This window comes from Heterocephalus glaber, unplaced genomic scaffold, assembly GCF_053883595.1.
Source record: "Heterocephalus glaber isolate CG9 unplaced genomic scaffold, H.glaber_assembly_v1.0 deba00001577, whole genome shotgun sequence".
Lineage (NCBI taxonomy): Eukaryota > Metazoa > Chordata > Mammalia > Rodentia > Bathyergidae > Heterocephalus > Heterocephalus glaber.
In genome coordinates, this window is record NW_028258358.1 from 10,996,881 (window position 1) to 11,021,418 (window position 24,538).

Sequence of the window (24,538 nt, forward strand, 5' to 3'; positions counted from 1 at the left end):
TTAAATATAAGTACTATTAAAGTACTAATGAATGCACTAATTACATAAGCTTTAATAGACTTGAACAGAGAATGGTGGTTTCTCCCTATAAGTACCTAATTTACTAGAGGAAGGCTAAATTAGGGAGCAGAGATGACTGGAACTGAGTAATTATCTGCTAGACAAAACAGAATGTAGATGTATAAAGAAAATTGAATTTGCCCAAGTTGGTGAACATCAACATAGGAAACGTTCTCATTTCATTTTGAAACATCTTATTTCTGAGACATCCCTACATAGAGAGTATAAGATGTCCTTCAACTGCAATGAGTATTTCTAAATAATATGTTCCATAAAGTTTAATAGAGTCAATTTATAGAGTCAATAATTGTAACTTTATGGAGTGAGATTTATAAATTAACTCTATTTGAGAAGGGAAAAAATGTCAGCCCACACAAGAATTTTACTTTGCAAAAGAAAACTTAAATATTGAATATCTCTTAGAAGAAACTAATCTTCACCTGTGTTTGTCAAGCAGCATTATTGAGAAAACCAGTATGTCCAACACCAGACTTGTACATCCTAAGGTTCTTTCCATGTAATGCCATATAATGACAATAATTCACCAAAATGTGTCACTCTCCTTGGTGCATTTGGTCCAGTTTGGAGTCTCAAAGGCTCAGCAAATCACTTTTATCAGAACACAAACCACGGGTTCATTCTTCATGAGTAGATTCACAAAAACCTAGCCTCTGAGACTAATGTATCTGTATAGCCATGTTCACAGCAGCATTATTCACAATAGCTACAAAGTGGAAGAAACCCAAGTATCTATCTACAGAGGAATTAAAAAGCAAAATGTGGTATATATGCACATGGTGAGATATTATTCAACTTTAAAAAGGAAGGAAATTCTGACACCTGCTACCACTTGAATGAACCTTGAAAACATTATGCTATGTTGCAAGGACAAACCAGTCACACACACACACGCATGCACACACACACACGCATGTGTGTGCACACACACACACACTAAATACTATATGATTCCACTTATACTCATAGGCAAATGTATAGAGAGAGAGTAGAATGGGGATTACCAGGGGCTGGGGCAGGGAGGGATAGGAGGTCATTGTTTGATGGGTGCAGAGCTTCATTCTGCAAGATGAAGAGAGTTCTGCCTGTGGGCAGGTGGTGGTGATGGTTACACAACAGTGTGAAGGTAGTCAATGGCACTGAACTGTATGCTTCAAATGGTTAAGATGCAAAATTTTAGCTCCTAGAGCAGAGAAGCTGAGACGGTCCCAGTACCCGGAAGGAAGCTCCCCCGCCGCCATCCCAATCTCCTAGGGCAGAGAAGCTGAGCCGGTCCTAGCACATGGAAGGAAGCTCCCCCACCACCAATCCAAGCTCCTAGGGCAGAGAAGGTGAGCTGTGCAGGCGCCAGAAGCACCACCTCCACGTCAAAATGAGAAGACACGTAAACAAGCCTCAGAAACAGTCTTCTGGATCACCTACAGCAACCCCAAAGGGAAACAAGATGGGACAAACTGATACTCAACCACCTGGACTCTCTGAGCTGGCAACAAAAGAGGATCTGGGAAAAATGAAATCACAAATAATTACTCAGATAACACCAAAGATTTTCCTCATGGTGCAAGCCATGATTAATAAATCTAGAGAGGACACAGATAAAAAAATAGAGGATCTGAGGAACATGATGGAATCCCAACATAAGAAACAAATGGAATCCATAAAACAGATGCAAATAGATTTCCAGAACATGAAAAACTCCATTGAAAGTCTACACAGCAGAATGAACCAATGTGAGGATAGAATTTCAGATACAGAAGAAAAGATTCCAATTAGTGACCAGGAAAAGAAAAATTGCTTTAAAATTGTAAAGGAACGTGAGATATCAATCCAGAAGCTGCTAGACGACGAAAAGAAGAATAACATAAGACTGATTGGAGTCAATGAAGAAAGAGGACAGAGTGCACATGACATAAAAAAACTGTTCACACAAGTGATGGCAGAAAACTTCCCAAGGAGGGGAAAAGAACTTGACATACAGATGAGTGAGGCATATAGGACTCCAACTAGCCTTGATCAAAAAAAATCCACACATAGGCATATAATAGTTAGGATTCCACAAATCCAACAGAAGAACAAAATTCTACAAGCAGTGAGAGAAAAGAAACAAATCACATACAAAGGAAAGCCCATCAGAATCACAGCAGACTTCTCAAACCATCAAGACAAGAAGAGCTTGGAGTAACATATTCCAAGCCCTAAAAGTAAACAGCCTCCAACCCAGATTGATGTACCCTGCAAAACTATCTTTCAAAATTGATGGAGAAATAAGATACTTTCATGATAAAGACCACCTCAGGAACTTCATGAATATCAAACCGGCACTCCAAAAAATTTTGGACAATACCCTAGGAAAAGACAATAAGGATCACAACCCCAGGAAACCCAACAGAATGAATCCACTGGGTGTGACAAATTAAACGCAAAGGGGGAGAATCCAACAAAAAGAAAAAGTCATGACAAGGCTTTTAAAACTTTTGACTTCATCTCCCTAATGAGTGTATAATTCAATCTTGTTATTGTACTGATTAGGATTTTTCTGATTCTAGAGTTGCACACCTTTCCTTGTGCTGTACTGGCTATTTATCATCCTCTTGTGTCTACATTTTAATTGGGTTGTCTATTAATGAGCTCTAAGAATTCTTTATATATTCTGGTCATAGGTTATATGCATTGTAAATATGGTCTGTTTAAGGACTACTTTTCATTTTAATGATGTCATTTAAAGTTTTAAATTTTGATGGAATCTCATTTATCAATTTTTTTCTTTTATACATCATGGTTTTTGTATCCTAGGTAGTTCTTGCCTACACTGAATTCATAAATATTTTCCCTTATAATTTCTTCTTAAAGTTTTATACTTTTAGGCTTCCTTATTTAGGTTCATAGATCCCTTCAAGTTATTTTCATGTATGGAAAAAAAGGTTGAGGTTAATTTTTTATATACGGATATCAGGAGTTCTAGTGCCATTTGCTGAAAACACTATCACTTCCTCGGCTCTTGAATTGAGTTTATATACTATAAAATGCTAATGTTAAATAATCTTTCAAAACTCAGTGGACCATATATGTGTGGTTCTATTTCTAGATTCTCTGTTTTATTCCAATCATCTATATGTCTTTCCTTACACCAACACTGCCTTGATTACTGTAGCTTTAGAAGTCTTAAAATTAGGTAACTAAATGTCTTCCAACACTGTTTTTGTTTTTGTTTTTAACTTTTCTAGGTCCTTTGCACTCCTACGTAACTTTTAAATTTCAATATCCAATTCTTCATTTATAGCAAGTATACACAGACCTGAATTTTTATATATACCTTGTGTTTTCTAATCCTGCTAAATTCAAATACAAGTTCTAGGGGATCCTCGAGATTTCTTAGTATTTTCTCTGTAGATGGTCATTTCATCTACATGTAAAGATTTTGCTTCTGCCTTGCCAGTCCTATCCTAATTGTGTCATTTTATTGCCAGACTATTTTGGTGGGGCCTAGGTTTCAAAGTTTAATGGACAGATAAAGAGTAAGTGTATGCCCTTGTTCCCCACCTTAAGGAGAAAGCATTGTATCGTCTCCATTCATATAAGGCATTCTCACTGGAAGTATGGAGCACATGTCTTTAATCTGTTGAGAAGGTTCTGTTCTACTTCTGGTCTCCTGATAGCTTTTACCATGAACAGCTGCAGAATTTAGTCCAATAATTTTTCTCCAACTAGTGACAGGATCATATGGCTTTTTCCTTTCCTCTGTTCAAATGATGACTTTTGGGGGTGGATCTTCCAATGCTGAACCAACACTGCCATCTCTATAACAAAACCACTTTCTACATCCTGCCAGATCTGACTTCTAAGAGTTTGTTTTGTTAAACAAATTTCTATCTATGTTCATACTTTTTTCTTCTATTATCTTTATCCAGTTTTAGGATTAGCACAATGTTGAGTTCCTAAAATGAGGGGAGAAGTGTTCCTTCTTTTTTCTGCTTTAATTATTTGATATAATTTATCAGTTAAAATGTTTATGAGCCGGCTGTTGTCATATAGGTAGGTTTTCAAGCTAGGAATATATTTTCTTTAATAGGTGCTATTCAAATTTTATATTTCCTCCAGAGTTAGTTTCATTAATTTGTCTTCCAAGGTACTTCTTACAAGTTGTCAAATTTATTTCAAAACAGATTTTTGAAATATGCTTTCTATATCCTTTTAAATTCTCTAAAATCTGTGGTAATGTCTCCTAGATCTTGATATTATAATTTAAAAAATGTGTAATTGATATTGTGAAACAGGAAGAAAAGGTATAAAGGTGCAGGGGAAGTGGGAGGGGTAGGGGAATGGAAAACAGGGAAAAGAAAATATATGAGAAAAGGAAAAAAATGGAAACAAATTCTTTGCAAATAGGGAAGGGTGGAGGGGGTGAAGGGAGCACAAGGGAAGGGGAAAAAAAAAGAACCAAGATACTCATGTAAAGGTGCAAGATCCCAATGATGAACGTAACTGTATTTTATACCGAAAATGTACCAATAAACTTAATGGGAAAAAAAAAGATGCAAAATTTTATGTTGCATATTATTTTATCACAATTAAAACATTTGGAATCCTGTTTTTAATTTATATTAAAAAACAGAACTGTGGCAGGAACTTGAATACTTCCACTTGTATACCTACTCTCGTATTTGTGTCTGACAAAAAAGCTAAAATATAAATAGGATGCCTTTTAACAAGAGGGAATACAATGATGCTGATGTTTAGGGCAGCTGTCCAACACAGATGACACATCAGCCTCACAATAGGAACAGACTTGCCAGAAGGGCCAGAACACATGGACTCTGAAGACCAGCACTCCCTGAATTCATCTTAACAATAAGGACAGCCTTGCAAAGGTTTCCTCAAGTTGGACCTGCCACAAACCTGTGTGATTTCCTTTCTTCTAAGACTAGCCAATCCTTTTTTGGATTAACCTAATCTTTCTTTAACTATGTGAATACATTCAATTAGATCACAGTCTAAGCTTTCAGATCCAGAAAGTACTCTGCTTAACATGACCTTAGAGATGATAATGAAAATTGTTCATTTCACTTCAAAGAACTCTTTCTCTTATTTATGAGATTTCAGAGATACTTCATTTTAGTGCTGAGGTCTCAATGGCCCTGAACTACATGATAGTAAATAAAATATTTAGTTTAAATCAATTTTTTTCTGCATTACACTGTTGGCAAATCAAATTTTTTCTGCATTATACTACTGGTGTTTAGGAGGGTCGGCATAGACTCTATATCAAGGACTCATCAATTACGATAAATGAGAATTACTGACAGATTTGAAAACGAGAATATAAGGAAGTGAGAAAATATAATTAAATATGAAATAAAGAAAAAGAAATTAAAATCTTGTATGTTATAAAGTAAATATGTATAGAACAGATGCTATTATTAAAAGCTAGGTGGCTTCAAGATGTCAACAAAACTTGTTAGGACAAAGCTGTTTATTGTCTTCCATGATAAGGGAGAATGTCAGCTCAGAGGGCTTTGCTTTTGTCTCCAACAAAAACTTGGCTTAAGTTGTGGATTTCAACATGGCACTTATTAAGACTGGGTGATGATCATGATACAGTAGTTTAAGGTTGTTCTTAAGAGCAAGATGAGGAGTTTGAAGAATCTTTGGGATAAAAACTGTCTATGGAAAAGTTTGGGAGTATCTTTGGGGAATTTCCTGTAATGAGCAATAAAATAATTTTCCTGGACAAAAGTGTCTTGGAATTATAAAATTATTCCAAAAGCAGAACAGTAAAATCATTTAATATAGAACATAAATTGTAAGATGTCGCTTCTGGGCCTTTTGGCTAAGATCAAGTGTAGTATCTGTTCTTATCAGTTTAATAAATTGTAAGATATGCATGGCCTCAGTTCTCAGGATGTGTATATGTATAGTATACTGTACGTGATACAGTTCATCAGTTGCTATGCATATTACACAACTCCAGGGAGCACCATCCACAGTGCAGTCTTTGTAAATAATGTTTCTGGACTATTCAGTGCAACAATCCTATTATATTTATATCATTACTATAATATATTCAATATGATATATATACTATAGTATCCTATGTATGATTTACATTATACATAGTGCATATCGTACACATATCTATGACAAAAGGTAAAGCACTAGAGGGCTTTCACAACGTACAAAGTGTTACTCCATATGTTCTACTTTTTTCATAGAAAAGTGTCTTAGTCACTTTCTCACTGAGGGGTCACAATACCCAATGACCAAAATTTAAAGAACAGGTTTCTTTTGGCTCATTTTTAGAAGTTTCAGTACTTTCGTGGTTGGCTAGATCCAAGCAGAAGCAGCATGCCTCATGGCAGCCAGGAAGCAGAGAGTCAGCAAGGATCTGGAAAGGCAGATACACCCTCCCGGCACCACTCACAGCCACTGGCCTCTTCTGACTGGACCCCACCCCACAACAGAAGTCAGCTACAATGTCCCATAATCCAATCACCTTCCAAACACATGAGGAGGCTTTCAAGACCATTTAGATCTATACTATAACAAAAGGTGAATTTGTTAGACAAGAACTGGCAGAAAATTCAAGAGAGGGAACTTCTTGAGGTCCCAAAATCTTGCAAAGTGCTTGACCCATGCAAGGCCATCAAGAAACATAAAATGCTACATAAAACTACACCTACCTACAGTTGGAAATGTTTGTGATTTTTTTCATCTGTTGTCTCTTTCCTGCTACCTATGGGAAGATCTAGAAAATGAAAGGAGCAGAATGTACATGTGTCGATGTGTTTGTCTTTTTCTTTCCAGTCATCAGCAAAAGTGTTTATTGAGAAAGCAGTTGAAAACTTTTATGAATGTTTCTTAAATTGTCTTTGTTTTCTAGATTCTATTAGGAAGAATTACCATTACCTCGATTTTAAGCAGTAGCAATCCAACCCATTTAGGTTTTGTTTAAAGATTTCTAAATAAGAACTTCTTCTCTCTCAAAAAGTGACAAAATTAAATCAAAAAGTCGAGGAAACTGCAACAATGTATTTATTTGAAATGAACCAGACATTACATTAACCAGATGAAGATGTAAAATGTGTGCAGCATAACTGGTGCAACATTTTAAAAAATCACAAATGAAAAAAAAAATCATTTTCAAAAGAAAATGCTGTAGCCAAGTCACCTATGAACACCATATTGCAACTCATGTTGACTAAACTTCCAGAATAAAGTTTACTTTAAACTTAATAACAAAAAAGATTTCCTTCCCCAACTAAAAGATCCCTTGGCTCCCAACTGCATATCACATCCTTAAGGCAGATTTCATCACCTGACAGTAAGAAGATGATATTTGTCATTCTTGTTAGAAAAAAAAAGCAAACCCTCCTACAAATAAGGAAAATTCTAGGAAACTCAAGCAACTGATCTCTTAGTGGCCCTCAACTAAATGGGGCACCTAGAATCAACATTCTCTAGAACCTAGAACTTACAGTAAGTTTACTTATTAGTAAGACTTTATTGTCATTTAAGAAACCTCCTGGATTCAAGGGCATGCTGATCTGTAATGAGTCATTACATACACACTGAAGGGGTTTCAGATGTTTTTCATCTGCTCATCAAGATTTCCTGAAACCTGTACTCTTGCCCGCTATAATAAATTTCAGCTTATGTATAACAAACTCTCTTTGAAGAAAATCACCACAAATAACCCATCTGTGGAAATATAAGTACTACAAAAGAGCAGTGATGATAAATACTGTTTGGAAAGGCAAAAATGCTACATTAATTTTCAGAGGCACTATTGTAAAATCATCTATGAAATGGAAAACTGCATGTCTTCTTTGAAAATGACTTTCCTTCCATATAGCCAGCAATGCTTGAATGTCCTCTAATAAGCTATTTGTAGGTGACGGAAGTTGGGAGCCCAAATGCAGAACTGTAGGGTTTTTGCTGAGCTGGTGTAACTTTACTCTTCATCCCAGTGGATTTCAATGGTTTGTTCCTAAACATTCCACAGTTCTAAATTTTCAAATGAAAGGGGAAAATGGCTAAGTGCTTATTAGAGTCTCTCAACTGGCCAAGAGGGGAGGGGAGATCTCAAAACAACAAGTCATTTTTGGAAAATCAATCATAATTGTATTTCATTATCCTAAATTGACGGTAGAAAGAACTAAATTGAGAGGTGTCACAATTTAATGGGGAAATGGCTAAACCTTGTCACTTGTTATCTGTTGCTCACTACCATGTAAGTCATTTAAATAAAAAGGCAGAAAACTTATCAGAATAATTTAGGTCCTATATCAGCGGTGGCGAACCTATGGCACATGTGCCGAGGCAGGCTGCTTGTATCACTGAAAGCTCTAAAAGGTGCTTGCTTTGACAGCACATATACTGAAAGCTCTAAAAGGTTCATCATTAGTGTCCTAAATTATATTTTTGAGCCCTGATATTTTCAAACAATGCTGGTCTAATTTACTATAAAATTAGCAACCTTCTTCTTTTTCTTTACCTTGAGCTGGAGAGACTCAGACACAATGTCCTGCTTTCTCTTCCTGTACTTCTAAAGTGAAGCCTAATCAGACTCACAATGCATGAAGATACAATGTGATAACTGGCACAAAGCAGGGAGGGGGAAAAAAAGCCCCTAACTTCCTTAAAAACCAACAGGATCATGACTAGCAACCATTCTCCTCCTATAGACAATGTCAGCAGAACTGAAGACAGATACACATAAAGTAACATAAATGGTTCCACCTTTCCACCATCAAGTGAAACATGCTGTTCTTTGGAGAAAAAAATACATTCATTTTTTTCAAGTATATCTAAATATACAAAGATGCTCTATCTTTATTTCACTATAAAGACAAAAAGATTTCACATATGCCCAAGGAGAATTCCATTTGAACTTCCCTTGGGTGTAGATTTCATGAAGTTCTGACTGAAAAATAATTGCTCTTAATATATGTCTACTCATTTTATTTGAAAGTGTGAACCCTTTATGTCTATTTTATATATATGTACATAGTCAGCAACAAGAAAAACCAGTCTATATCTGTACAATGGCATAGGATTGGCTTGCTCTAATGAAAGCCAGGTCTGCCTGCTGACCTGGCTCAGCACTGGTGGTAAGTGGTTCCTCCAACTTGGGTGTCCTGCCAGGCCACTGGCATACAGGCTCTTTCTCTCTGGGGTTCTAAGGAGCACCTTCTGCTGCAACCGCAAGTCTTGAATTATGGCTTATTTCCTGTCTTGGCTTTGTTGTTAGGGTTGCAGTTTAGTTCTCTCAGCAGTGATTCACAATTGGCTAGGGCATCCGCTGGCAGAAGCTTCTGGATTTGCTCCACAGTCTTTTGATAAGCCATTTTTTCCTGTTCCAGGGTCCGGATTAAAGTCTTCATTTTGGTCTCTCTGGTCAAAAGATTTTCCAGATTTGATTCCAGGGACTGAATCTTAGCATGAGCCACCTATTTGGCAAGGGGAAAAAAAATCCTCCAAATCAAAAATTTGAAGAGTCTCGTTGTTTATTGTAACAGCAGCCAGGCCTCATTATATTAACTAATTATATCAAATTATTTAATAAAATATTATAAGATGCAAATGTTGTGAGAACAGATTTTTAAGTCACTCAAAAATATAACTATTACCACTAACATGATTCATCTCTCACTGACTGCACCAATAATGCGATGCTGAATCACCACCCTACATGCTGGGGTCCTCAAGCCACACCCACTGGGGTTCCTCTGAGTGAGTGAGGTCTGGCCTTGGTGAAGGAGAAACAGGAGATTTCTGATGTGATCTTCCAGTACTCAAAGCCCTCTGCCTGGAAATGCAGGGTTCTCTAAACATATACTTAGGATCCTATCAGTTTTGATGGGAGTCAAGGGTGCCCAAGAAATTTGATGACTACACCACAGTGTCACTGAAAACTCTGTAACAATTAAGAACAATTATTAACATTAAACAGGTGCAAATTCTCCTTCTCTAATAAGGAGATGCTCAATTAATCATTCTTGAAATGTCCGAGTAATAAGGGACAATACACTGACTGCTTTTTTAAAAAGAGATTATGTTGGCTGTGTTTTCAATAGAAAAAAATGATAAAACTTTTTATAAGCCAGAGATAATATAAGATGACGTAAAGGAAGTTAAGTGCTATTCTTAGGGACTACGTTGTAGAAGCCTTATTTCTAAGCTGTTTTCCATCCTAGCTGGTCTTGCTAGGGGATTCATCAAATAGAGTCACGTTTGAGTGTTTTCTAGGTTGGAGAAGTTGCAGTGCTGGGGAAATGGGGCTAAAAGGGGGCAGCTGTGGGTGAGCAGAACTCAAGGAGCCATTCGGAACTTAAATTCCAACTCAGGGCTCATCTGCCCCCATAAGCTTCTCCTGCTGACATGGTTTGGACATAGGTAGAGTGTGTCCTCCATGGGCCCCTGTATCAGAAGGGTGGTCATCAGTGAGGTGATATTACAGGTGGGATGATTTTTGAGAGGTGGGGCCTTGGCGAGTGGTCCCCAGACCATTGAGGGAGCTGCCCCAGAAAGGGATTATGACAGTTTTCACAGGTCTGTGGTTAGTTGAGGTGAGAGGGTTGTTATCAAAGAGCAAGACTGGCCCCTCTGAATCCAAGTAATCTCTCCCTCTCCCACAGTCTTTCACTATGATGCCACTTGCCAGGGGGGCCCGTCAGAAAGAGCACCATGCTGTTTAGATTTTCAGCCTCCAAAACTGAGATTTAAAAAAAAAAACCCTCTTCCTGATAAGTTACTAGGTTTCAGATATTTCATTGCATACCCAAAACTGGCAACTTCCACTCCCCTGATCATTGTTAAGCCCAGCCCCTCAAGGCATAAATAAAGACCACTTATCATACTAGTTGCAGAGACAGAATACTACTTTATAATAATTGTTTACTGTATCTGTGTGTATTTATATAAATATTTGAGATTTTATTTTCCGGAGTAGTTGTAAACTCCTGGATGGCAGGAACTATATGCTTGATGTTTTCATTCCACTCACCCAGAAACATCTTCTCTTTCCATTTCTATTTTACCCTAGATAATTCTCATCATCCACATTTTTTTGCACATGTCTTCTGGCTGGCCGTCCTACCTGGCTCTTGCCGTCCTAATCTGTCTCCATCAAGCTTTCCAAACTGATCTTTATAATGCATTCAGGAGGCATTCATGGATTTCTCTGGTCAAATCTTTATTTCTTTACCTGTAGTTTTTCTAGGAGGTCCATGTTCTGTCTTTTCAGTTGGCTGTTGGCCCTCTCCAGCTTCTCCAAAGGTTCATTATCCTCACAGGCATATGAAGATTCCTGGAGTTCATCCTGCAACACATGGTATTCTACCTCATAGGCATGTAACTGTTTAGAAATATCCATCTCAAAAACCTGCAAGGGAAACACCCAAGGTTAGTCTGGTCTTCAGTACCAACATTCTCTCTGTATATGCTGTGCATGCAACAACATTCTATCTGTGTACCCCATATCTGTTTCCAAATACTTATTAATGAGGAACATTAAAGCATACAAAAAGGAAAATAGATAGATGTGACTCTCAATACAAGGACAATTAGATCACAGACTATTTGTACCCAACAGAGACATTCTCATAGCAAGATTAAGGCATGAAAATAAATTAAGTCAATATTTTGCAATCAAAATAAAAACATTAGTTATTGAGCAATTATTTCTAAGTTAGAGATGATTATTGCTAATTAGTAAGCAAAACTGCATAGGTTATGTCTATGATACAGAGACTAAAAACATTTCTAATTTATTTGTCAATGGAGCAGAAAGGTCTTAAAAAATGGTTTCACCCACTTGCTCTTCTACATGAGCCTTTTGTGAGTCATTTACATATCCTACTACACAGAGAATCCTCAAAATTGTGCACCCTGGTTTAACTGGGCTGCTGCCACTCATCTATATTATTACCAAAAAGGAAGAGGTTCGTTTAAAAGTTAGAGGACAGGCAACCCTTCCTTAGTCTAGACATGCTGGAGGAGGTGAGGCAGCACTGTGATTTAAGCAAGGTTGTCTGATACTGTGGAGTATCAGATACTGTGGAGAACAAAAAAACATTAAAAAAAATCTGACCTTACTACTTATTAGAGATACTCAAGTATTAGAATTTTAATAAGGGAATTTCTGGACTAACTAGTCATCCTCTGAAACAGCATAATCTTTTCCTTGCCTAGCTGGTACAGGTATGATGTACCATTACACACCCATTAAAAATGATATGCACATGCCTGTAATCCTCTTGGAGGCTGAGGCAGCAGGGCTGGGGATATTGCTCAGAGTAAAGGTCCTGAATTTAGCCCCAGTACGGTGAATGATGGTGGGGATTAGGGATCTGTTTCTATAAGCATGAAAAAAGTCCAACACTTTAAACATATTTTAATTAAAAATTAAGTCGTACAATAGAATTTACAGTACAGTTTCAGTTATGTAAAAGTGTATACATATTTACATATGTATATAAACAGATATATGTGTAGCAGGCCACTTCAAAGATTATCATCCTAGATATTCATTCTATAGTTACTTTTACTTTCCTTTTTGTGCTTTTCGGAACAATTTGCATTTTTTATAATGTCCGTAAATAAAACTCATCAAGGTCTCTTTCAATATCAGGAGTTCATTCCACAGTTAATTAACTCCAACAGTCAGGCAGCTCTCTCTAATATCAAATCCAAAAATACCTAACTATAAATTCTCTCCATTAATCCTAGTCGTAATCTGTAAAACCAGACAATTCCTTCATTAATTTTGAAGACAAGTAACATCTGATTTCAATCTTCCCAAACCACAATTTCCAACAGCTTACCAGTAAAATAAAGTGCTGAAGAATTAGTAAACAAATAAATACGTAGAAAAAATCTATACTTTCCTGCTTACAGAGTATCTTAATATATTGCTTCCTGGCCTTTTGGCTAAGATCAAATGTAGTATTTGTTCTATCAGACTATCTTAATACATAAAACTGATATTTACAGAATAATTTGTGATTTAGATTTCATGCAGTGGAAAGATTATTTTATATATGATAATACAATGAAGAGTTCATATTAGAGTATTAATTGGAGCATATGAAATACGTTAACTTATAATTTGCAAACATAATAGGACCAATTATTATTGTTTCCTTTTTGGAAGACTTAAGGTCATCCAAAGTCACACAGCTAAGAGGTGGCAAGGCATCAGAATACATTTCAAACCCCCTTCTCTTCTCTAAATTCCATCTTCTTTCTGTTATCCCAATTGCCTTCAGAAAAGTGCTAATCTTGATCAGTGTACATAAGCACGACTGTAGGATCTACAGGTCTGCTCTGAAGGTTGCTAATTTCATCTGAACAACATCAATATTTAACTACCCATATCCAGTCCCTATGAAGAGCCAGGGACTAAATCTATGGTGTGCAGGTTCCTTTTCGTTTACTTCCCAGAGCCTCTCTCTGCTCTCATCCCCTCTGTCTCCCAGGACCAGGCCCCAGTGAACTTCATGCCCTATGCTTCCTTCCTGACTGCTTCTGGTTGGGTTTGGTCAAGGGCAGGTGCTAGCAGGAGATTAGAAGGTGCAGGGCCAGGTGGGGGTACAGTATTTCTCCCTGGGCCCTTGCCTGCTTAGTTTATCAAGACCACAGTAACTGCCCTTCCTCCATAGTTCCAACTCTCATAGGTCCTGATCACCATTAAAGGTGTGATCTACAGTGAATGTTCAAATTTTTAAAAAATTATTACAGTAAAAGACACATTGCCATTAACCGCCCTGAAAAACACTCCCCCTCACTTTGAACACACTTTTTCCATTATCCTTGTCACTTCTGAAGTAGTTCTGGAAGTTTTCTTTCATGTCTTTGCATTGTCATGGCTGCCTCAATGTTCTGCGTCAATTTAAACATTTACCTTTCATAGTAATTTTGACTTTAGGAAAGAGCAAGGAGTTGCAAGGTGCCAGATCCGGTGAATAAGGTGGATAAGGACACACCATAATGTTTTTATGAGCCTGCCTTTTTGTTGGATGGCACCAAGCAGCAACATTCACTGTAGTTTTGATCACACTTCATAAAGATACAAATGCAAGAGGACCTCCAGAGCTGGTTCAGAAAGTAGCCAGAATGATAGGATAAGTGTATTTGAACCAGGAGGGAGTATGTTGAAGAGGACTGATGGCAATGTGTCTTTCACTGTAATAATTTTTTTAATTTAAGCATTCACTGTATATTTTGATTATCCCTGTACATTTTCCACTCGCCCCTTCACTACCAGGGTAAGGAGCAGCTTCCCTCTGTTGTACTTCCTAGACAAATGGACATCTGTTTTGATTCCCTCAACCCTCCCCACACTTCTGTAAATGGTCCTATCATTGGACTCAGCAGAGAGAAACTCCCTCCTGATGCAAGTTTCACAAAACTTCCTGGAACATTATCATCCTATTTCGGAGCTGAGAAATAATACAGTTCAGAAGATAAGGATGGCAAGTGCATTCCACACGACAAAGAAAAGACTTACTGACACAGTCATGTCAATCAATAAATTTTAATGAAAAAATGTTAGAAGATGATACAAACCAATACTTTCCAAACCTTATGTTCTCTCATTACATGACCTCCTTGTATATTGTACAACAGAATTGATGGTATGAAAAAAGTAGGTAGATCTCATTGTATTCTCAGATCTTCCTGACTCTGTGCGGTCTATCTATGGTCTCAGGACTGGTTAAATTGAAAGGATTCCTGAAAAACTCATGAAGTAACAGTAACCCATATTTCCTGTGCTACCCAGGAAATGCCACACAGACAATGTCGCTTGTAGAAATTTTGAAATATTTTATTTCTAAGAAAATCTGATCAAACAACAAACAATCTTGAAGAAAATCATACCTGTCGAGCAAAACTATATTTTAATGCAAAAGCATTTAATATATAGCCAGTAGAGAAACTGCTGTAATCTTATATTTTATTATTATTATTGTTTAAATCATACCTGGGTAATAATTTTTTCCATTTCAGAAGTGTTCATATCAGGTAACCTGCTTTTTAGGAATTCAACAATACTCTCAAAGTTTTCACATTGCATTATAAGTGTCTCTTGACTGCTTAGCAGGCTCAGAGCAACCTTAAATATAACTTCAGTTCCCTGAAGAAAAATAATATCTAAAAGAAGAGACAATTTTCATGATCAAAACTGTGCACCCACTATCATAAAAAGAGTACTCTTTGTGTTAAAGGTGTGTGTGTGTGTGTGTGTGTGTGTTTTTATTCCTGAAGTAGAACTAGAGATTATTTTGCAAAAGAAAACATCAAAATCACATAGCTTTTATAAAAAAATTATTTGACAAACAGATGTCTGAATATTTCCCATACTTATTAGAAATATCAGATAAGGCTAAGGTAAAAAGGACAAATTATATATATATATGGTTATCTATGCATTGGTTATAATTTGAATAGCAAATTTAGCAGAGGATCAGTAAACCTCAAAGATCCAACTAATATTTAAATTTTCCTACACAATAGAATATAAAAAATCAACATAACCAATTATTATTCAAACTCTCATAATAGAAAAGAAAATGAGCCAGTTAATATGTAAATCTATATGAGGAGAAAATTGAAGAAAAAAAGCTTTAATAATAAAATCAAAACAAGAGTCAGAAGAAAAAAAAAGAAAAGCTTACTCTAAACTGATTGCTTGCAAATACAAACATGCAATAGTTTTGAAAATAAAATGGCATGAAAATTTTTCTCAATATATATTCTTTTGTTAAAAATATACAGTGGAGGGCTGGGGATTTAGCTCAGTGGCACCGCACCTGCCTCACAAGCACAAGGTCCTGAGTTTGATCTCCAGCACAAAAAAATACAGTGGAGGGTCTTTAAAAAGGGAAATGTCTAGGAATTATTTCAGACATGGTCATTCTTTTTGGTCTTGCATTGTTTCATTTCATGACAGTCTCTATTTTTCACTGAATTCAAAGGAAAAGATTGAGTAATTATCATGCAGCTGATAGTTTCAGTTATAATCTCATAGCAAGAGACAATTAGGAACATTTGTTTCTTGAACCCTTGGTATCAACCTTCCAAGGATAAGTCAATGAGAGATACCACAAAATATCTGTCAAATTTGACATAGAAATACATATATAAAAGGATTGTATATATTTCTCTGAAAACTAGATATATAAAAAGACTTTTAGAAGATTCATTAATAGGAATTCAACCTCCAGAGAAAATTTCACTAGAGACAAAAATCATGTCTATTATGTAAACAAGAGAAATCTGGCAACCATTTGATTTAGTGCAACTTGATTTTATGCTTTTGTTACAATTTGTTTACAAATCATATTTCAACTAATGTAGTGTTTTTTAAAACCACAGCCTTCCCCGTAAGACTGAAAATTATAATCTGTTATATGCACAAGTTACACGTACATCTTCAAAACTGAAGTTTCCCCAAGAAATATTTTTCCTATTTGTTATCTTTAATATTTTCACTGAGTTCTATTTTATGTCATTTTTTAAAATGCTGGTAATGACCTAAAAGTGGGCCAATACTTTAATTTGACCAAAAGCGCCAATTTACCAAAAGCACAGTTGTGAATGAATACTGATGACTTTCACCATGGCTACCAGATAGACAAGCAGAATAAAAACCTGTGGGAAGGCCCGGGGATTTAGCTCGGTGGTTACCCTGGCTGCCTCGCAAATGCAAGGACCCGAGTTCGATTCCCCAGTACCAAAAAAAAACCCCAAAAACAAGCAAACAGAAAACCTGTGGGAACCCTGTCTGCCACTACTGAGAGCCCAAACAACATCATTAGAACAAACCTCTACTGATGAGTTGTTGTTGTTTTTAATTTTTTGTTTGTTTGTTTTTTAAAAGACAGACTTAGACAAACCTAAAGAAAAACTTGTAAACAGAATTAGAGGCCCCAACAGGAGCATAAAATATATCATACTTTCTTTTGTCCTAGTTTCAAGCACCATTATCTGAGCAAGATAGGTGCTCAATAACTTCCCCGGTCTATGTTTAATGTTTCCCCCAGAGCCACCCAATTTTAGAAGTGGCAACAAGCCCTGAACAGGCATGAAAGAAGTGTCACTTAATCATGAAACAGGAATCAAAGTCAAATTGAAATATCCCATTAAAAGTAACACTGATAATAAGTATTTCCATTGACCCAGTTAGAGAAGATGGTTCTCTGTGTTTTGAACCCACATTCAAGAAGACAATTGGAAAAGGGGAAAAAAGAACAAAACAAAATAGAGGTATGAAGATGTACTGAAAAACCATATGATGTATGTCCCTCATTTGATTTTCAAAACTATACTTTAATTCTTAAGCAAAAATAAAAACAAGAGCTCCATTATAGTTTGCTCAAATACGGGTCCATTTTTTTCTACTGAATCTTAATTTTATGTAAGATTAATAAGGCTTTAACTTGCAGAATAGAACCAACCACATTTATTTAACTCTACTAGCAATTTGCTGTTCTGTGTAACACATGATAAAATAGTTGATGTACCACATGGCTAGAAGTATATTTCCTGGAATAAACAACACTACCCACTTAATAAGAGTTTCTTACCAAAAACTCTGGCTACAAATCCTAATGGAAACTGAGAGGCAAACAATGTAAGGAACCAAGGGGCAGCGTAAAGACTGGGGCTGATTTCATTTTCTTCAAGGTGATTGTAGAGCTCTCTGTGGTAGTCATGGAGGAGCCTGGACAGCTGGTACATTTGAATCTACAGTTAATTTGGAGAAGAAAAATGAAATATACATTTTTGATTTATATAAAATATACTAACTTGACGTATTCTAACATTTAATAACAATTCATATATATTCAGTAAGTAGTAACAGTATGACTTTATTTTAATTATGATTTTAAAGTTGATATTCAAGTCCAAGTTCACTCACCTGAGTTTATAAAGCCAGTCACTCTAAGTCTATCTAAGTCTCTTGAGCAAGGTTTTCTATTATGGTTGTTTGAGTATCATGGACATACATGGAAATAATAGTTTCCCTCTTGAAGAGGGCATTGTTTTTGGAATTTAATTTGAACTCTCCTGGTCCCCATTATAAAGATCGTATATGGGGCTGGGGATGTAGCTCAGTGGCACAGCACCTGCCTCGAAAGCACAAGATCCTGAGTTTGATCCCCAGTACCAAAAAACAAACAAACAAACAAACAAAGACCCTATATGTTCACTGCAGAAGCAAAGCTTGGCTTTATTTTCAGGGCTCAGAATTTGATTTATAACGGAGTTCTGGCTAAGGCCCACAGGACAAGCTGCATTGCTAAGATGGAATGGAGGCTTAGAATGTCCCGGGACAAGAAGCTTGAGATGTTTCTTCTAATATCCAAGTTATTCCAGCAACATGTTTTTCACAACAAAGGGGATTAAAATAAAAAGTGCAGCTGTTTCTGAATATTTCTAGAATTAGAAGGGAAAATATTTCATTTGTCTACTGAGTTGATTAACAGCATTTCAAAAAATATTTTACAGACATTGCATGAGAACTTTCAAATTCTTCTGTCTGTGACATTAAACATAAAGCAAATGTAAATAATAAATTTGTGAGTGTGCTTTAAATTTTTATCCACACAGATAATGGATGAGTGATGGACCCATGTCAATGATATAAGCTTGACATTTTGGTGTAAAACGTAAATAATGTTTCATTAAAATCAGAAGAATTTCTTTCCTAAGAAGAAATCCTTAAAATATCACCCTTATAAAGGCAGCACTATGAAAATACCTATAACCTAATATATTTTGAATTTAGTAATTCTTTCCAGAGCATAAATCTATAAAAGAGGTGACACCTTGGGTGAAAAAATTCTTAAAATACTATACAAAAATACCCGCCTACCTCGCAAGCGCAAGGACCCGAGTTCGATCCCCGGTACCAAAAAAAAAAAAATACTATACAAAAATACAGCAAATTATGTTTGATTGTTATCTACAATACATAAATTTGGAAACTAAGTTTCCACAGAAACTGTAAAAGGAAATCAAAGAGCCACAGGAAGTCATAACTATAAAATAAGCAGCTTAGCTGAAGTCAAACACAGAAGTTTTTAAATGTGACTAATATCTCAATAAGTCAAGTTGAAAAAAATCATACATTTTCCTTATGGTTCAGAAATGAGACATAGTGGCACTTATCAACAGGAGAATTGGTGTTTTGGAAACTAATTCTTTGGAAGCCAAGCAAGTGTAATTAGCAGAGAAAAAAGAAAGTATTTCATCACAGACATTCTGATTTTCTTGTACAACTGTGATCATAACAAAGAAGCAATGTGCAGTGTCAAATATTTTTTAAAGGATCTTACTTTACACCTCTCCCCCAACTCCCATCTTCTAAACTTGGGATTGAGGACATTTCTTCCATCATCATCTATTTAGGCCGAGGAAGAAAAGAAAATTCAAGCTTCTTTCAAGAGAAGCTTTAATAATAAAATCCTATTTGTTAAAAATGAATAATCTCCAATTATTCTTTATCAATAACATGGCAAAACTCCAGATGAAAGAGATAAAAGTCAAGGAAGATGCAGAGATAAGGGAGAAGAAGAAAAGATGGAGAAAGAAAAGACTAATGACTTCCGTGAAAAAAGTATTACTTTACACTCAACATAGAAATCAGTAGATACAAAACATGAGAAAATATAAATATTTGAAGTTGAAAGAGAACGCAATCTCATTTTACAGATAAGGTAAGTGAGACATGAGTGTACCCAAGCTCACCACCAGTGAAGCAAGAAATCAGAAACCCTATCAAGAAAATCTAAGCCCACTGGAATAGGCATTTAGGTACACTTCTGAAAGCTGTATTGATTGAAACAAAACACTAATTTCTTGTTCTAGTAAGTGAAAATATTTTATACCTCACTTTATAAAGTCCAAAGATCTATCTACTCTCTTAAAATTAAAGTTCCATAAGGTCTTTAATATTGTAGCCTATAAGAATGTTGCCATCAAAGATTTACAAGTATCCATTTTCAAAATTAGCGATACAAACTATTTCATGCTAATTGCAAGTAATGTTAATTTATGAGTTTTTGTCATGTCAAATAGATAAAGAATTTTTCAGTGGAGAAATTGTTGCATTTCAAAACTATGATAGCTGCATCTTTTTGTTATGGTCCACAATCAAACACTATTCACAGGTACTTTTCATGCTTTGAAAACAAAATTATTTTCAGAATGGGATTAAAGCTAGGACCTTCACACTGAGCTAGCTCTCCAACCTCCTTCCCCTTTTTATTTTTAGACAGAGTCTTCCTAAGTCTCTAAATTACCCAAGCTGAGCTTGCATTTGTAATCTTCCCACCTCTGTCTCCCAAAGTTCTGGAATTACAGGCCTGCACCACCAGGTCTGGCCACCATTCTTTGAAACTCTAATGACAGCTATCAAATTGTTGTTCCTAAAAGTCTGAGTTAAGGCCTTACAATGATGCCAATGAAGTATAAGCAAACTGTTTAGGAAAAAAGTGAAAGATGAAACATTTCATAGTCATTATTTGACCTGTTAATAGAGGAATGAATACTCATCAGCTAGCTACCAAGTTACTGCAATTATGTGTCCTGGGAAACACACCCTGTGTACTCCAAAGTAAACTAAAACATGCCCCATTCATTTGCCCAAGTTCTAAGAAACTAAGTACAAACTTCTTTCATTGTTAACTCCAACTCAGAAGAGAGCTGGTGCCAAGACTGCTGGTAAGAGCCTCCCATGAAAAGCCACCCTCATGAAAAGCCACCACCTCACCTGAAGTGACGTCATGTCCGGTCTGTACTGCTTACGGAAACCTAGGTCATACATGAGAAATTTCAGCATTTCAAAGGCTTGCTCTTCACTCATGTGGAGAAGCAGGACTCCAGCCACGAAGCTGATCCCCTGACAGTAGCCCACTTCTTTGTCCAGCAAAGAATACGCTTTCAGAAGGTTAAAGAGTGATAGCTGCCCTGCCCCAAGCTGTACTGAAAAGTAAGGATGAGTAGGAAACGTCCTTCCTGCAGAGGAAAAGTAGAGAAAATTGTTTTCAGATGTTCTGATACTGTGGAGACCAGAGTAAAAACACAATTCATGCAATTCAGTAAGCTCCAAAAATAAATGAACACTCTCAAATGAGTAAGTTGAGCAAGTGTTGCTTCATCTAGGACTCAATCTTTTTATCTGTCTCTATCAAGTCTTATATGCCAGGCTACCACCCTAACTCCACATATATGATACAAGGGCAAACAATTTTTGCTAGCCAGTACTTCTTTCTAGCAAAACAATAAAATAAAATCCACAAACATATCCAGGACAGATCATAGGAGAATAGAACATAAAATTTATCCTGACTATAATTCAAGACAAGTTCTAAGTGCATATAAAGATCATCCTCTAATTGAAATCAGGATTCTATTAAGAGGCATCATGTTATTTAAAAAGAAGTCTTGGTAGTCCATAAGGAGAAGTATCCCTACTTTTCTTGTAATAGGACTTTCCAGTTTTTGTTTTGCTTTGTGTTCAGTTTATCATTAGGAAATATTTCTTTTTCAAATATCCTTTGGTGTTTGTTCGTCAAAATACTTACATAAACCATGTAGGCCCCCTTTTCTTTCAACATATCCAAAAAAGGACACATATATGTCCAATGAAAGCAAAGAAAGTAAAAGGTTGTGCTAATTTCAAATAAATTCCCCTGTAAAGCTTACCTCTGAGTGTAAAGTTACAAGGCAGATGCCAGCTAGCAAATGAACTCAGTCCTGCTCCCCTAAAACGCTGGTACTAAGCACTAACACAAATCAATCTTCTCCACCAAGGCTGTATACGCTGGTCCAGGATTTCCTTTGTACTACACATGAAATGACTTGTGAAATGATTACTCATGTTAGTTAGAATTTGGAAGAATGATAGATTTTAAAATGTTTTCTACTACATAGGCTTAAAAGTGATTTTTTTAAAGGAACTGATAAGATTAAGTGTGCAGAGTAAGGGAAAGAAAAGAGAAAATAACAAGAATATGCTGCAGAAACACAGATGGCTACAAACAGAGTGAACGAAGCAATTTTTAAAAGTATCAATTTACTTTCTCACTTAAAAATTTTTCTAAAGAAAACTATAAATACACTGTCTATCCACAAAGCTTGACTTTAGCTCCATTTCTGTCTCACCAGCCTGTCCCCGAAAACTGATCTCATCATCTCCCTCATTATTAGCATATGTGGGTCTATCGTGATTGGAACCCCTCAATTGTTTGTGTTTTTTTTGGTACCGGGGATCGAACTTGGGACCTTGCACCTACAAGGAAGGTGCCAGAACCACTGAGCTAAATCCCTGGCCCTCAATCCTGGTTTTTACCACTAATTTATGGTCATAGATCTACAGCTCTGCACAGGACCCTAGGGACTGGTTAGTCCAAAGTCCCCACCTAACAGGGAAGATTGAGAGGCAGAAGCAAAGCAACTAGTCTAAGATCACAGTTAGTGGTAAAATCAGGACAACAACACAAGTGTTCAGTTTCTGAACTGTGCCCATTTAAATTTTATTGCACCCAAAAAGGATTTAATTGAGCTAGGCTCTTTCCCAACAAAAGCTGCTTGCTATCCAAAAGGAACAGAGGTTAAAAACTCAGGTTTGGTCAGTGATATTTTTATGTTCTAACGTAAGATTATGACAAATACAAAGCAATCCCCTATTTACCCTCAGGGGCTTGAGTAACATATCTGGCCACCTGAAATGTATCACAACTTTCAGTACTCAAGAAACAGTCAAATAGCAACGTTTAGGTATTTTAAAATAATAAAGTTTGTTTAATAGGTTAAGAGAAAAATAGTATAATTTTTAAATCATACCATTTTTATTTTCCACAATTTATTTGAAATTCAGCGTTAAAAAGATTGCTTTATGGTGCTGATACTGACAATTCTCCCCCAGACATAAGTACTCATCCATCAGCAATGAAACAGTTTTCCATCCATGTGATAGGTGGTGTTCATGATTTCCACATCACCTCTTATTGTATTGCTTTTTTTCTGGGGGTTCTAAAAAGCGATCCCCTCCTTTCTTTTTGTGAAGAGTGGGCTAGGTCCACCTGGCACTGGCTGCATCTACACCTGCATGCTTCCCAGAGCCATCCAATCACTCCTGGGGCCAGAGGCAGGCAACTATTGCATTGCTCTTGAAAAAGATACCTAAAGACTTATTTTTATCAGTTTGTCCAAGAATTCTTAAAACATCTTTGTTAAATTTTTTGGTCTCCATTTAACCCATTTTAACTTAATTCAACATCAGCACTGGTTAAGATATAAATTGCCCATCCCAAACAAAAGTCATTTGTTCAAAATACAGTATCTGAGGGTGCCCCATAATATGACCTTTGTAGTGGGTCAACTATAAGATGATTCCTTTTTCAGAGAGAAAGTTTTGGGTGAAAACTTCCATTTTATACTCAGACATTTGTGGTACCTTCGGAAGAGAAGAAGGCTAGCAACTCTGCAGGTACCAACAGATCCTCTCCATCGATGCCAACCAACAAAAAACTTGTTCATTTGCATAATTATAATCAGTGACACACATACCCAAATCCACAAGAATCGCATGCTGCTGAGCAGTGAGCTGCTTTAGAAGCTCCTTGTAGGATGTGTCAGGAGGTTGGTGTTTATTAGGCAGTCTGTGTCTCAGACGGTATTGTAAAGCTAGGAACTGCCAAATTTCTCCTCGTCGACTTTTGGGAACTCCTATAACCAAAGAGAGATTAAAAACAAAGCAAAAAAAAAAAAAAACAAAGCCTTGAGCCCTGGAATAAAGTTGTTAAACTGTAGTTGGTGAACTACGTAACTCTTGAAAGCAAGCAACTGTCCTGTCCTGCATGCCATCCTCAGGTCACACAGTACAATATGGTGACAAGTGTGTTTTGACAAGTTTAATTCTATAGCTCCTGACATCTTGCAAATAAAAGCCTTCAAACGATGATAATAATAGCTATATTAGCAATAACATCAACCAATAGATTGACCACCTAATTAAAGATTTATTAAGAATTTTTAACTACTGAACATTGTCATTCAAAAAGAGAAAAATGCTATGAGATAGCTAATTACTGTTAGTACCACTTTACAGATGGGAAAGTTGGTACAGAAAGAATTTAAGCAAATTTCCCAAGTTCACACGGCTAGTAAGTGCATACAAAATTAGAACTCTGAAAGTCTGGTTATAGAAGCCAAATCCTGTAATCCCAAAATTTATTATTGCCTAATTCACCTTTTATTTGGCTTGATGACAGCAACAAATGCTAATCCTCACATTATAATTTCTAAGTGTTTGTCATCCACAAGTAATTTTGTAAAAATATAATGAAAACACATTCTTATATAGTCATAAAAGAACAAAATAATAAAAGTAGTAAACATAATAAGAGGGTATAACTAAAGCATTCTAGAACTGCATTCAGCCATTATGAAG

At 36.2% G+C, this 24,538-nt stretch overlaps 1 protein-coding gene and 2 pseudogenes across 8 annotated transcripts in view; 2 read left to right on the forward strand and 1 right to left on the reverse strand.

Annotated features, from left to right (window-relative positions):
- Positions 1–5,885: 5,885 nt before the first annotated feature.
- LOC147823500 (U2 spliceosomal RNA) lies at positions 5,886–6,058 on the forward strand (annotated as a pseudogene).
- Positions 6,059–7,089: 1,031 nt separating this feature from the next.
- Positions 7,090–24,538, reverse strand: part of Tbc1d4 (TBC1 domain family member 4) — a 185,104-nt gene continuing 167,655 nt past the window's right edge. For all 8 annotated transcript variants that reach the window (XM_087192894.1, XM_087192895.1, XM_087192896.1 and 5 more), the window contains 6 exons: positions 23,656–23,814; positions 20,855–21,099; positions 17,664–17,823; positions 15,059–15,228; positions 11,282–11,458; positions 7,090–9,524 (listed from right to left, as the gene is read on the reverse strand). In XM_087192894.1, coding sequence (XP_087049020.1) covers positions 9,291–9,524; positions 11,282–11,458; positions 15,059–15,228; positions 17,664–17,823; positions 20,855–21,099; positions 23,656–23,814 — 1,145 coding nt within the window. In that variant the 3' untranslated portion in view covers positions 7,090–9,290. The remainder of the gene's footprint in view (positions 9,525–11,281; positions 11,459–15,058; positions 15,229–17,663; positions 17,824–20,854; positions 21,100–23,655; positions 23,815–24,538) is intronic.
- Positions 12,986–13,106, forward strand: LOC147823501 (U2 spliceosomal RNA; annotated as a pseudogene).